This window comes from Centruroides vittatus, unplaced genomic scaffold, assembly GCF_030686945.1.
Source record: "Centruroides vittatus isolate TY-2023 unplaced genomic scaffold, ASM3068694v2 scaffold_149, whole genome shotgun sequence".
Taxonomy (NCBI): Eukaryota; Metazoa; Arthropoda; class Arachnida; order Scorpiones; family Buthidae; genus Centruroides; species Centruroides vittatus.
In genome coordinates this window covers 923,398-939,721 of record NW_027122681.1, presented here as the reverse complement: position 1 = coordinate 939,721, position 16,324 = coordinate 923,398, and the positions used below count along the sequence as shown (strand labels likewise).

At 32.3% G+C, this 16,324-nt stretch overlaps 1 protein-coding gene and 1 long non-coding RNA gene across 2 annotated transcripts; both read left to right on the top strand.

Moving 5' to 3' along the window:
• Positions 1-1,561: 1,561 nt before the first annotated feature.
• LOC136987279 (uncharacterized) lies at positions 1,562-2,205 on the top strand. Its single transcript, XR_010882601.1, has 3 exons — positions 1,562-1,614; positions 1,687-1,729; positions 2,047-2,205. It is a non-coding gene; the product is annotated as an uncharacterized lncRNA (long non-coding RNA).
• Positions 2,206-2,281: 76 nt separating this feature from the next.
• LOC136987206 (RAC family serine/threonine-protein kinase homolog) lies at positions 2,282-6,283 on the top strand. The gene is made up of 7 exons (XM_067284895.1): positions 2,282-2,383; positions 2,621-2,757; positions 2,818-2,903; positions 2,969-3,044; positions 5,800-5,937; positions 6,034-6,113; positions 6,191-6,283. The coding sequence occupies exons 1-7, from the start codon at positions 2,325-2,327 to the stop codon at positions 6,281-6,283; spliced, it is 669 nt and encodes a 222-aa protein (XP_067140996.1). The 5' UTR covers positions 2,282-2,324.
• Positions 6,284-16,324: the final 10,041 nt, after the last annotated feature.

The following is a 16,324-nucleotide window of genomic DNA, read 5'->3' as shown; positions in this document are numbered from 1 at the left end:
TATCCTTCTTCTTATAAGGATCATACTCTCTTGAACATATACAGTAACCCCCCTATAACACGGTAGATACGTTTAATGTTATATGAATCCGTGTTGTACGAGTCACTTAAATACACGAGCCAATCACAGCCCGGCACGTGTGCAGTTTAGGGGCTTACGGCTGTTAGAAAGGTTTTCTTCCATAAAATTAATCAATTCTAGACTAATTTGACCCATTTTTAAATCACGTATAATTTTTTGGAAATAATCCATATAAACTATGCTATAAACAAAAAATTGTAGGTTTACTTACCGAGTGCGCACCCTTCGACGACGCCATTGCTTAAGCTTATTTTCTTCGCGGAGTTGCTCATCGAACGGCGGACGCGTGTTTCCTGATTGGCGAATTTTTCGCAGAAAAATAACTTATCTTCGGAGACATCATTAATAGAAATATAATTTTTATGGCCGTTGAATAATAAATGTTTTTTAGTAGGTCCAGTGCTCGTTTAAACACAACGGTTTGTACAAAATCCGCTATTGGTGCAGATTCGACCAATCCAGTCGCGACACGAGTCGGTGATGACGTTTTACCGTGTTATACGAACACGATCGCAATTTTTCGCCGTCTTATACGAATCCGTGTTATATGAACCCGTGTTATAGGGGTCTACTGTATTGCAATTGAAAATCGTGTTATCAACTGATGCACCTAACATTTCGGGAGAAATCTGGAAGATTTGTGGCACCATGCTGCCTTTCTGCTCAGACAATGAATGTGGACACGCTTTCGATAAACACCATCTTACAATTAACTTCAGAGCCAGGAACGTACGTTTTCGACTATACGACGCCACTTTTCTCCTGGTAGTAAAAGTTTTGAATAATGCTATACCTCGTAAATCTCTTCCTTGTCATGTCTATTGCCTATGTACCGCGCTCTATTCGATTCGGTTCAGTAGTGGCGGCTTCACGCGTTTCAATTTAATTCTAACCTTTCTGTACTTATATCGAAGATTTATCTACAAATCATCACATTCTTCCTCTCTTTACCGTTCATTTTGTTATTTTTTGTATTTTTCTTTTACTTCCTCCTCTTCTTCTTACAGTTATCTTTTTACTTTCATTTCACTTTTTTCGTTTCTCTTATTTTTTTTTCTAATCCTCTTCCTCCTCTGTTTACTTAATAATCATTTCTGTTTTATGCTAATAAAGATTACTTTAATTTTATTATTTAAAATGCAGCCCTAGTTTTAGCATTATCCCACAAACTATCTAATGATTTGTGAAAAATTTAATGTAGTTACATGGTTTCACTATGTAAATTTTAATACTTTAATTATAAGAAGTTAACCAACTTCTACTGGAATTCTCGACCCAAATTTTTATAGCACTATGGAGCATGGTGAGGCGTTTTTTTAAAATTTATCGCAGTTAGTGTCTTTTCCATCGAAGAGAAACTATAAAAATTTCATCGTTTTAAACATTTTTTAAACATAACAAAGCTGATTTAATGAAATAATGAAATAGTGACATGTATTGTTGACACGCATTTTGTCCTATTTCAATTATGAAACCTAAACGAATATTGTGTAATTTACTTTCTCTTTTACGTCTGAAAGCTTGTATAAAATTGTAAGAGGCAATTTAATAATTTTTTAAAGTTTCAATAAGTTTATTTTATTGTTTTTCTTCATAAATGTTTAGGAAACATAACTCTGAAAATGAAGATTCTTCTTTTTATGAAGACGTAAGTGTGCGTATCCATTAAATTTAGGTTTATTCATAGTAATTTTACCAAAAGTCTAATATGCTATTCTTTTCAACCGTGTCTACCAGTGTCTTAGTGGGCTAAGCTTTTAACATGTCATGTTGATGGGCCACCGGTTACACTGGTTTCTGGTTACCGTCTCGCCAAAGAAATGGAATTTTGCGGTTATCTTCGCCTAAATAGGGACCAGTTTCTCATTTAAACTCCTTCTAGGAGGCACCCCCATAAGAGATCGCTGGCGTAGCATTGCTAGTTTATTCCACGAATATAATGACGATAATCTTATTTATATTCAGAATATTGAAAATGAAGATGATTTCAAATGGAGTCCTGAAAATTTCGTTTGTTTGCAACGACTCGATAAAGGCAATTTCGGTGATATATTCTTGATTCAACATAAAGAAACTTCAGAAAAAGCTGTTCTTAAAGTTCTATTTAAACAACACTACCGAGTGTCAGATGCAAGTTGATGTTGCTAGTAATAATTTATACATACGTATGCAAATTTTAAAAACAGTTATGTCTATTTTAAGTATAGCCGATATGTGTGCAGAAAGAGAGAAGAGGATGGAAGATGGCCTGTCGTCATCCACATATTGTTACATTCAAGACATATTTTGAAACTATAGATAGGTTTGATAGTTAATTATATTTAAGTATACAGAGTGCCACTTAAGTCTGGCCCCGTAGAAGTTAAAATAATTCGAATTCCTTCTTACTCAGCAGAATGTTTCAACTGTAAAACAATAAGTAAACATTAATATAACTACTATGAGGCCAGATTTTTGAGACACACTAAGATATACAATGGCCTTACGTATGTAAATTATTGCATAAAAATAAACATGTATTAATTAATTTTACCCATAGTTTCAACTTTATATCAGATTATATTCCCGGTGGCAATCTGTACAGGTGCATCACAAAGAACGGTCCTCTGGGAGAATATGAGACCAAAATATTCACTTCTCAACTTGCTTCGGCTATCCAATATATACATAGTAAAGGTAAACCTTGCTGAACACACGTTATACATAAATCCTGTTTTAAAATTCGTATCGATTCAGGTATTATACACCGCGATATCAGCGCAAAAAATATCCTGTTATCACGAGATGGAAATGCATTATTGACAGATTTTGGCCTTTGCACGGTGAGTTTTTAATTAATTAAAGTAACGATTTATGTATTTGGCCTATGAACTTTCTACTACTTCAGTTAAAACCGAAATCGTCTACTTTATGTGGCACACCCGTGTATATGGCACCGGAAGTTTTAAAACACGAAAAATATGGTAAGATTTTAAGTGTGTCTTTAGCATTTAAGATAATAATACATTAGTAAACTTGGCAATGTCTTATGTGGTGTAATACAGCAAACTCCGTGTAAACCGGAATCTCACGGTGCCGAATGTGCTTTTGATTTGGCAGGTTTTCGTTTTGTACAAGCTTTCTTCGCATACAAACTCGCTGTTACGAAAAGATATTTTTTCGTTTAGACCGGCCTGGGAATCCACGTTCGAATCTCGGCGGTCGAAAAACAAAACGATTTATTAACATAATACTGGTATGTAAATGTACTGTATTGACATAATACAGTACAATACAGCATTTTGTACTGTATTACTTTCTGACTGTTATATAGAGAGGTTTCATGTCGACATCACGAGTGACGTCATGAGCATGCGCAATTGTTTAGCGCCATCTTTGTGACTGTTTGTGACTTGTTTACGTTTTGTGTATGTTCGCGTGCGCTTTAACTGGAGTTCTTGTGTTGTTTTTTTTCGTCGCGAATATCACTATGGTGATTTGTTGTGTAATTGGGTGTAATGCTAGTTCACTCAAGAACAAAGGAACATCATTTTTTTAAAATTCCCGGCATTATTTGTTATCAAGGGTCCCAAACTGAGGAGCTTTCACGACGAAGGCAAACTGCATGGCTCTCGAGAATTAACCGGAAAAATTTCGTTACGAATAAAGTGAATATCAATACAAGAGTTTGTCAGAAACATTTCATTTCAATATTTACGTTAATAAACACTAAGTTATATTTTAAAACGTAAAAGAGTTTACTGATTTGCTTATATTAATTTAGTTAGGTATAGTGCATTTATAAACGAATAACTAATGTAATTTCAAGCTTTAGCTAGTGCAAACTTATAAACATTACACGTTAAAACTAAAAGCAAGTAGGCTTATTATATGCTAGTTTCAACTAGAAAATAAAGGTACTGAACAATTTGAATTAAAAAATTTCCACAGCTGTTTTTAATTAGACTTTTACTTTCAGACAAAAATTCTTAGTTAAGAAATACGTAAAAACACGAGTTTAAACAAACAAAAGAAAACATATCTTTCCAGGCAATATTACTTCGCTGTTATTCATTACTTTTACTTTTATATCAGGAGAAACCCAGCCACTTGTTAAATAGTTATGGGCCTCTAAAGATTTATAAACTTTCATTTGTGACAGGGTGTAGAAGTCTGATAAACTGGCTTCGTATGGATTGCCTTGAAATAACGAAATTTTCTCTTCGTACAGAGCTGAATCTCGTCCTGTTAGACCGCTAGAATAGCCCACAAGAAAAGAATCTTTTTTAACTTAATCCATGATAATAGAACTGCAGTATTTTTGTACGTTTAAACTAAAAAAATACGTCGAATAACAGACCACGTGCAAGCTAAGCGAGCGAAAACTACCACAAAAATGGCGAATGGGCGGAGCAAACGTGTGTTTTATCACGTGACATGCGACCTTGAAACCTCTCTATATAACAGAAGAATAGTAAAAAAATGCTCCCACATTTTTGAACTCAGGTTATTAAATTTATAATATACTCGTAATGTAAAAAGTTTTTAAAATAAAATCTTGTAACCGATGGCGCCATAAACAATTTTAACTTTTTTATCAGAAAGTTACGCAACTCGTTGCTTGAATTATTTCAAGTACTGAATGTGGCACTGCAGTTTGAACTGCATTTTGTAAATAGTACAGGCAGTCTTCTACTTACGAACTTAATCAGTTCGTAGCGGTCGTTCGCAAGTGGAAAAGTTCGTAAGTCGAAAAGACGATGTTTGGCGCAAAAACTCAAATACAACGTCGTTTTTACAATTATGTAATGTTTAGGCTACTTGAATAATGTTGAATTAAGATCGTTAAAAGGAAGTATAAATTGAAATCAATCACATCTACTGTACATTATTTACTAAAATTACTTATTTAAAACAACTACAAATGTACATATGTATGTACTGTAAATGTTTTTAACGTAAAATGTCAAAAATAAATTTCACTGTACATAAAAAATAACAAACTGCATTTTAATAGTAAACAAATGACACCACACACGATTGACACACGCCTACAGTCCAAACTCAACTAAGAGTCTCTCACCTACCTCTCACGCTTAGAGTACCTAGATATCAGAGTAGCGACACACGAATCATCGCCGCCATGTTCTGTCGACTGTCATCACGTGGTGTATGAGTTTACATTAAAAAATTACGATTTTTTTAGTTTAATTAACAAAGCATTACGAATAAAATGCTTTATTAAACTAAAAAAATCGTTATTTCTTAATGTAAACTCATAGACCACGTGATGACAGTCGATTGACAGAACATGGCGGCGATGACTCGTGTGTCGCTACTCTGATATCTACGTACTCTATTCACGCTCATGTTAACAGGTCATCTATCGGTTTTGTTCGTAACTTCGAAAGTCCGTAAGTCGAATATTCGTACGTAGAAGACTGCCTGTATTGTAAGATTTGAATTTTTTTTGTCTGGAGTACACTCCATACAGAGAAAGGTTGAAACATAAGCACAAAAGACTGCTTGAAACACGTTCGTTATAAGATTCAAACTGATTGTTTAATAAGCATTCTATTAAAGTATATTAACCAATTTTGTTTCTACATTGTCTACTTATTAATAGTACTTACTCTACTGGTGTAGTTTATAATTAGCAAAACGAGAGGAAGTCTTAGTCAAAAGTCAAAACAAAATATCAGATTTTCGAATTAATTTTTGTTTTATATAAAATTTCAGATAAATCTATAGATTGGTGGTCCTTCGGGGTATTAGTTTATATGATGTTAGTAGGTAAAACCCCAATTGATATCTATCTGCAAGAGTTAAACAGTCCATCTACCTCTACAGTCATGTGCCAAACTATTAAGGTTACAGGTGAGTTTGCCGGTTCATCTAACGATTTTCATCATGAGAAAACAGTAATTTACCTTCGAAATGATTAAAAATATTAATTTTTGTCTGTATTTTTAGACAGTTTAGATCCAACATCGATATTTCCTCTAGGTTTATCCCACGAAGCAAAGTCTTTCATTACGCAACTCCTGCAGAAAGTAAGTGAGTTAAAGTAAACTGTTTGCTAGTTTAACCTCTCCCTCGCTTATAAATTGCTAATTTTTCTGTTCTTTAGGATGCTAAAAACAGATTGGGATCGAGAAACGAGGAACAAATTAGAAAGCACGAATTTTTAAAGAACATGCCCTGGCCACGAGCCACACGTTAGTTGTAGGGCAGACGTTTACAATAACATGTGAAAGCATTACATTATTATTTAATTTTGTGAATTATTTCTTAAATACACGGCGATTTTGGGTCAGGAAGCGAAGCGACGAGTGGTTGCCAGTGTAGACAGATATATTAACACTGCTTACGTAATTAAAATACGTCTCTAGAAGATTAGCGATTATACGAAGCTATGTATTAAGCTTAATGTAGCGAGAATCGATAGATTGTAAACAATCTTACGCAACTCGCTCCATGCTTAATTGTGTTGCTACATAACTGTAATTTTGTGCAAAATAACACCCTAGACAGAGAAAATAACCCTATGCAATATTTGATCGCGAATCGCTTGCGATGCGAAAATTGACGTAAGTCAATGGCGACGTCGCAGGCGAGAAAATTTGCGTACGCTTATCGCATTTTTCAATCAGGTATTATTAATCTCGAAACTATACGATACATCTACGATTGTATTTAGCGATGTCGTCCATTAGAACTTTTTTTATCTTGAATCATCACGTGATAAGGGACGTCGCGCTTGACAATTGCAAAACCTCAATTCCTGTATTCGAAGTTCCAATTAAGAAATCAAAGTTTGATATTAGTTTTACTTTTCTAGCTGTTACGTATACACAAGAAGAGAAAGCACTGAAATCGTAAAATTTCTATGATTTCAGAGCCTTTAAACTAAAAAAAAAGTGAAAAACACAAGAAGAAATTCTTGGGTGTGTGTTTGTGTTAGCATCTATGTATTTGGTTACATGTTTTAGTATTAAAAACCGAAATTTGGCATGGCAGCCTGTGGTTAAAGGGCATTAATACTACTAAATTTTGGTGGTTAAGGGGTGAGGTAGTGAGGAGATACACGGCGTGTCAGTGGCAGGCCACGCACGACTTCGTTTATTATGTTTAATAATATATAAGTTATTTTTTAAATTAAATCTTATAAGAGCAAGAAAGTTGAGTAAATCTTTGTTGAATTTGTTTTTAAATTCTTTTCTATGAAAGTCATTATATTAATATTTTAAAAAATGTAAATATTGCGTAAATTACTGTGAATAACACAAATAGAAAACAAAAAGTAAATATTGTTTATAGAGCGACGATTCTAGACAGGGTCGGTATAGACTTTTGGGGTCAATGGAATTTTAAAAGGGATGATGGAACTCGAGGTATCAATTGGGGTAGATGGACTCCTTGGGGTCTGTCGATCCCCAATATATAAAAAATACTAATAAGTATGTTTTAATATATTGGGAGGATTATTTTTGTGTTAGATGTTTGATGAAATTTTCTTAAATTTATATCTGCTGATAAAAATCTCTGCTGATGTAAAATTGTTGTACATCTATGAAGATAAATACGAAAAAAGTATGAAATACAAAAAAGGATAATACTAATAAATAAGGGCATTTATAAAATAATCGAACACACATAAAATTTCAAAATATTATAAATTTTTTACATTGAATGAAAACTATAAAGGAAGTGAAATTTAATACGGACAAACCTTATTTCACTTCCTTATTACAGATCCTTTAATAAGGGAGATTTTTCCAAGTCCAAAAATATAAAAGATTTTTTATATTTTTGGACTTGGAAAATCTTGAAACTTCGACAATTTTAAAATGTGGTTTTTTTATGCATGGATGTTGGTATGTATGTGGTGGAAACACTATTATGTTCGTCCAATTTGAAGCTTAATAATTTCTGTGCCTTTTGTCGAAATTTTCTGAAATTTTGCAAGGAGATTTGTATATAAATGGAAATTTTAAAATTTTCATTTATTTGTATATACACTGGCAGAAAATAAAATCTTGACACCAAGATAAAATTTGTTTAGAGGAATGAATTTTTGAACTAGTAAAAGTCGCTTTAATTCAAAATTCTTTAACGGTAGACTATCCCACAGCTCTTACAGGTTATAAACTCCTTTATTGTTTGTCTACAGATGCATTTTGGGCCAGTGTTATCTTCCTGGTTCCTCTTCATTGCTACAAAATAAATTTATTAACTTAACCGAACAACGCGTGTAGATGACATTGTAAGAAACACTTTAAAACAATCTCACTATACCCTTAAGTTCTCCTTATATTTCTTCACACTTGTACAGTACGGTACTCCCGGGTGTCATTTACATTATTCTCCAAAAACCCCCAGTTGTTTTTTTTTGTGTGAGCGTATTACATTGATGCTATATAAGCAACAATAAAACGTATAATACTCAGTAACATTTTTTAAAACCGATTAATTTTAACATAATACTCGTAAAATATTTTAGACAATTATACATACGTACAAGTTTTCTTACTTTAAAAGAATTCTGCCTTTAAAATACACTCCATTGTTCAAAAGGAACACCACAATGTATATTATACACATTTAAAATTTAACTGACGATACAATTTTTTTTCTTAATTTTATTCCATTCGCGACAATGTATACTTTTGTTTTTACTGACTTATTGCGCCCTCTATCAGATTATACCATTGTTAGTCTATTTGCATGCCATTTGATATTTTTATTAGCGTATTACTATTATTATTATTATGTTTTGCGTTTATACATATTTTTTTCCTGGTGTTAAATTTTAATATTATTCCTATCTATTTGACAATTGCTATTTTTTATATGGGTAAACCAAGGAGAACTGTCATATTTTAACCGTATGGCTGCTTCATGTTCTTTTATACGCGCTTCTAAAGTCCGGCCTGTTTCCCCTATGTAAATCTTCTATGATTTTGGAAATTACAATTAATTTTATAAACAGTCCCTTTATTAACATTAGTTTGGTTTGTTCCTAATTTAACATTATGGGTATTTTTTAAGATTTTATTGGTCAAGGATGGGGCCAAAACTACATTAGTCTTTTTAATGACTTTTGAGCAGTTATCATATATATTAGTTATGTAAGGAATACTTTTATAATTATTATCTTCTTTATTTTTTATGTTAAATCTGTTTTTATAATATTGTTCATGCCACTTTTTTAAAACTTGTTGCGGATAATTATTAAGGATTAATTTATAATCTAACTTGTTTAATTCAATATTCTGTTTATTATTTTTGGTAGTTCTTCTATATATTTACTTTAATTCCATTATATATGTGTTTTTTTTTAGTTTCTGAAACAGATGAGTGATAATTGATCGTCTTATTAACATTGGATGGTTTTTTATAGGTTGTAAATGAAAATTTCTCTTCTTCTTTTGTTATTGTTATATCCAAAAAATTAATTTTATTGTGTTTTTCTAATCCAATGTCAAGTTTTATGATATTTATTGTACTTAAAATTATGTTTTCGTTTGTTACCTGGTTGTTAAAAATCAAAAAATAATCATCCACGTATCTCATTACTGTTTTTAGGCCGGGAATATTTTGTATTTTATTGTCTATATCTTTCATCACTAATTCAACTAGTTTTGGCCCTATCTTTGACCCCATGTTAATACCATCTATTAGTCTGTAAAAATCATTATACACTTCAAAATAGTTCCTTTTATAAGCAAATTGTATATTATTGTTCATTAGTTCTGGATTAATGGCATTATGTACGAGGCTGTATTCTATTAATTCCCATTTTATGTTCGGATACATATTTTTTACATCTAAACTTATTAAAGTATCAGTTTTTTCTATTTTAGTTCTTTGAATTATGTTAATAACTTTATCAGCGTTTTTAATACTGTTTTTGGAACCTTCAATGCTTTTTACTTGTAGTTTGATGTAATTCTCCGAGGTGTACGAGTCCAAAATATAAAAATCTCATAGGTCCATTTTGAGCGATGGCCATACTTTCCTTCTCTCGGTTATAATAACAGGAAAAGTAAAAATAGAAATAAGACGTAAACAGGAAGAGAAACAAACAGTGAAAGAAGAGCGAAATAGTGACAGATAACAGAACAAAGTGTAACAGGAGGAAGACAATAGTAATTTGTAGATATAGCTTCGCATTAACTACAATCATTTTCAGATGCGTTTAAAAATAATTTCGTATTTTTAACACGAAGCAATAATATAAATATTAATATATAAATCAATATTCGTATTCAATCTCGCAATATACAAAAAAATATCTCAGGAATTTTAAAATCGTATATTATCTGCAATCCATTAAATATACCTAAGCTTAAGAAAGGTACAAAATCAATAAATTAATTCGGAAAAAATTATTTTGCGCATAATAACTTTCGATTAAAATTTTTATGTAGTAGAACCAATTTTCTTAGAGGATAATTAGAATATAATAAGATACACAGAGTAAAACATTTAATTAAAAATAAATGAAAGTTCCATTAATTTGTTTTTTTAATTGCATATTATAAACCACTTACTCAAATTAAATCATAATAAATATTCATTGAAATTTCACATAAAACAGTCAAAGTAGGAACAGGCTGATATTGACAACAAATTATAAGCTCTGTTCTGGGGATGTAAGCTTGTTTGTCCCCATCTTTGATATAATTCGTTTTTTTCTGTATTTTCACTCAATTTACGTAAAAATTATTCTATTGTCCTGTTTATAATTAATAGCTTGTCTTTGTTTCTGTTTACTAAATGGAATTTCACAGTAAAATATTCGGAAACTAAATTATAAAAGCCAAACAAATTAAATAGCTTAATTTTTACAATATCCACTTAAAATGGATAAAAGCATTATTGTATATTTATTATTTATTCGTGCATATCGACGTCTTTCGAAGAAATAATCATTTATTGTAGAGTTTTTATAAGCTGAAAATTATTCTGTTGTCTTTGATGAAATTTGTTACAATTTACTAATTTTTACAGAAACATTAAATTTTAAACGATGACATTAGTTAAAATGTATTAATTTGTACACAAACATTAAATTTAAGGCGTATTTCTTGGTGATCACGTGACCGAAAGCTATTTTTATCTTGGCGGGAATTTTCCCACAGTGATCTTTGTCATATCTAATTTGCATATTATGTAATAATATTTGTGATAATCTTTATTAAACAGATCTAGACATTTTATATTATTTAAATTTGACTGGATTAGTAAAATAATTATATAAAAATTTTCACTATTTTGCAGGAAACTTCAATCCAGATGACGTAAGAGTCATCCATGGTTCGCGGGAGAATTTGCGCGATGATCTTTTTTATATCTAATTTGCATAATTATAATGGAAAATTATTAACCTTTATTAAACAGATTTAGTTATTGTGTATTAATTAAATTCATCGGGTTTCATGAAAGAATTTTTTAAAACTTTTAGCATTTATTCTAAAACTTTTCGTCATGTGATGCAATTTTTCAAGGAGCATCACTATATGAATCAATTGGCGGGAAAATTGTATAGAGTGCGGTCTGGTGTTTCTGTGTTTCTCGTTTTTTCGAAGTTCACTGCGATAATTTTTTATTACGTGGATTCGTACATTTTGCGTTGTTTTTAACGGATAAAAGGTGGAAATTTTACGCTGAATATAGAACTTGTTTTTCAGAATATGCTACTTTACAAAAAGAAAAGTTGAAAATAATTTATTTTTCGACAATTTGGGAGAACTGACTTTTGGATATAACATATGGATATAAATGAAAGTATGTATTATTGGGTCACTAATTTATTTGTGTTTATGTGTATTGTTGTACTGCAACTTACTTTGTTTTACTACGTTACAGAAAGTAGGTCACACATTGGATCGCTGACATTTATGCAGAAAAATTTATACTTGAAGAATTTTGTTTTGATAATTATTGCCTAGGGTTTATGTCGAAAATATTTTTCAGTTATATTTATAATTACAGTTAATTCGAATAGTAATGGCGCTTAAATATTTATAGGATTAATTGAAGTTTTCGAATTTTGTTTGAGGAAACTGAGGAAGGCAAGAGTATCGACAGTTGTATAATGAACTGAATTTAAGTAAATTAGGTGACTTTGTATGTATTTCGATGTAGTTTTTATAATATTACGATATACGAACTTTCGATGTTGTAAATTGTATTATACTAAAAAATAAAGTTTTTCGTTATTCTCCTACTTAATGATGTATTTATAATGTTTCTGAACTAAATAATACTTATTGAATTGAAATTCAAGCTTTACAAAGTACTATGAATATTAGAGAAGACCGTTTTACTATAAACTACTACGTTTTACTACGGCTTACTCTAATGTTGATTCTACGAAAAGTAGGTCAGACAAGGACCATTAGACTAATGACGTAGGCTGTTTCACTTTTTCCGGTTGCATTTCTGCTCTCCCGATAGCGTCATTTACAGAAGTCACACGTACTTTTTTCTGATGCCAGTTAATTAGGAATATTAAATTTTTTAACCAATCAGATGACGGCGGGAGATTTAAATTCGATTTATGTCGATAGATGGCCGTCTAAAATTTCATATTTATTTTAATTTTCTTTCTTTTATTGTAATTTCTCGAGAACTAAAGGATATTCAAAAACAAAGTTGGAGAACCCAACTACTCGTGAAAATTCTACGACTTCACGAAATGGTCCAGGTATTTTATAAGAATTTTTTAACGACTATAGTCGTCCTTCATTACTGCCACTCGATCGCCTTGGACGACTATTCTCGTCTCTCACTATTAAGAGGTTAATAACAATTAATTACATTTGTGGTATTTTAGTATAATCTGAAAGATTGATTAACTACGAAAAATATTTTTTTTTGGTAGACGGTGCAATTATTTTCTTTTTTCAAAATTCCGTTCACTTCAATGCACGAAGAAAAAATCAAATAAAGAGCACTGATTATCTGAATATAAAGATATTTCTTTAATCTTCGCTATCGTTACTTTTGCCCGAGCAAGGCCGGGCCTACCTGCTAGTTAACATATATTTAGTAATGTATAGAGTAAAATATGTTGTTATTTCAAATTATTCTTTTTAATAAAGTATGCTAATATAAAGTATTAAGTGGACATTTTATGCTTTAGTAAATAAATTAATTTGAAATCTAATGGAAGATGAATTCTTTTAATATTTATAAAATTGTCGTACATGTGAAAAGAGTAATAAACTTTCTTTAAATGTTTTCATTATTTGTCTAAATGACAAATAATGAAAACATTTAAAGGAAGTTCATTACTGGTAATAATATTATCATAGGGATAATTTAAATTACATGCTTAAATAAATAAGTAATAGTTGTTCCAATATGTCAGAAATATTTATAAATAATAAACGACGGTATTTATTTAAGCAAATTCAATTCGTATTTAAGACTGATTAACATTTATGGTATTATGAAATCGGTTTAATAAAAAGACTGAATATTTTACACAACTATATTTTACATTTTCTAATTAAAATTTTTTCTGTAATTATTTTTGTACAGGTCTTTGGATTGGAATACAAGCTGAATTTCACGCGTGCCATACATTGTAATTTTTAGGCCACGATTTTCCTTTATCTAACCATCAAGAGGCCCAAAACTCCATTGAATCTAGAGCGAGTGAAAGTATAACTGCAGTTGCTGATAAAAAAGATACTATGTGGGATTAATTAAAAATATAAAAATTTTCTTTTAATATATAAACATTAGTAGAGTCCATACAGGACTTGCTCTAGGGGCGGGCAATCCGGATATTTGTCCAATACACGAAAGGTTAGGGGCGCCATCATGGCTATAAATGTGAAAAAGATATTGATGTGTTAAATACTCAATTAATAAAAAATTTCAAGTATCGATTTTTTCGTTCTCTAAAAATTTACAGTGCGTATTGTATTTAGATTGTTTACGTCTAACAGCTAAACATATTTACACTATTGTTGAAAAATTAATGCAATATTTGTAAAGAACGATGCTTGAACTTGTTTAAACATGCATATACTTCATTGAACAGAATAGCATTAGCACGCCAGCAGAGCGCCGCTTCAGCCTGTGTTTGAACATGCATATACTTCCTTGAACAGAATAGCATTAGCACGCAAGCAGAGCGCCGCTTCAGCCTGCGTTTGAACATTCATATACTTCTCTGAACAGAATAGCATTAACAAGCGAGCAGAGCGCTGCTTCAGCCTGTGTTTTAACATGCATATACTTCCTTGAACAGAATAGCATTAGCACGCAAGCAGAGCGCCGCTTCAGTTTGCGTTTGAACATGCATATACTTCCTTGAACAGAATAGCATTAGCACGCAAGCAGAGCGCCGCTTCAGCCTGCGTTTGAACATTCATATACTTCCTTGAACAGAATAGCATTAGCACGCAAGCAGAGCGCCGCTTCAGCCTGTGTTTGAACATGCATATACTTCCTTGAACAGAATAGCATTAGCACGCAAGCAGAGCGCCGCTTCAGTTTGCGTTTGAACATGCATATACTTCCTTGAACAGAATAGCATTAGCACGCAAGCAGAGCGCCGCTTCAGTTTGCGTTTGAACATGCATATACTTCCTTGAACAGAATAGCATTAGCACGCAAGCAGAGCGCCGCTTCAGCCTGCGTTTGAACATTCATATACTTCCTTGAACAGAATAGCATTAGCACGCAAGCAGAGCGCCGCTTCAGCCTGTGTTTGAACATGCATATACTTCCTTGAACAGAATAGCATTAGCACGCGAGCATAGCGCCGCTTCAGTTTGCGTTTGAACATGCATATACTTCCTTGAACAGAATAGCATTAGCACGCAAGCAGAGCGCCGCTTCAGCCTGCGTTTGAACATTCATATACTTCCTTGAACAGAATAGCATTAGCACGCGAAGCATAGCGCCGCTTCAGCCTGCGTTTGAACATGCATATACTTCCTTGAACAGAATAGCATTAGCACGCGAGCATAGCGCCGCTTCAGCTTGCGTTTGAACATTCATATACTTCCTCTGAACAGAATAGCATTAGCACGCGAGCATAGCGCCGCTTCAGCCTGTGTTTGAACATTTATATACTTCTCTGAACAGAATAGCATTAGCACGCAAGCATAGCGCCGCTTCAGCCTGCGTTTGTAGATTCATATACTTCTCTGAACAGAATAGCATTAGCACGCGAGCATAGCGCCGCTTCAGCCTGCGTTTGTAGATTCATATACTTCTCTAAACAGAATAGCATTAGCACGCGAGTATAGCGCCGCTTCAGCCTGTGTTTGAACATGCATATACTTCCTTGAACAGAATAGCATTAGCACGCAAGCAGAGCGCCGCTTCAGCTTGCGTTTGAACATTCATATACTTCTCTTGAACAGAATAGCATTAGCACGCGAGCATAGCGCCGCTTCAGCCTGTGTTTGAACATGCATATACTTCCTTGAACAAAATAGCATTAGCACGCGAGCATAGCGCCGCTTCAGCCTGTGTTTGAACATGCATATACTTCCTTGAACAGAATAGCATTAGCATGCAAGCAGAGCGCCGCTTCAGCCTGCGTTTGAACATTTATATACTTCTCTGAACAGAATAGCATTAGCACGCGAGCATAGCGTTGCTTCAGCCTAAACAAATGATCATCCGTGTTATATCTGTGGAATGGACTGAAAAGATTAAAACGTGAGAACTCGAAAAAAACGGGTAGTTTTTCTGTATGTATCAATTAGTGTCTTTGTAGAGGGTATATACTGTGTTGTAATTCACTTTAAATATATATAAATAATTACGAAATGTTATTTCACAGGTTTTCGACATATGTTGATAATTTATCGCTATTTGAAGATGGTTACTATTTTACGTGTGATAATCACCTGAGTGCACATAAAAATTATGATTTGTGTCCTACGTAAAATACAAGAGGTTATATTAAAAAATAAACTCGAATTGTGTTTTCGGGAAAGTAGAAATTACCGTAAAATAAATCCTTATCTAACGGTTTAGATTTTATTTCTTTTGAATTTGTTAGAATGTTTATTTTTCTTCCTAAATGGCTTGCTTTAAAAATGAATCAACAAAAATTTGGCATTGAAATATTATTAGAAAATCCTAAATGACAAGTATATTCACATTTGTCGACTGTTTAATTTGTAATTCTTATCACATAAGAAATCAAACTTCAATTCTCCAACATTCGTAACAAATACAGTTTTATGTTTTGTGGAGAAACCAAAGGTCATGAATTATCTCA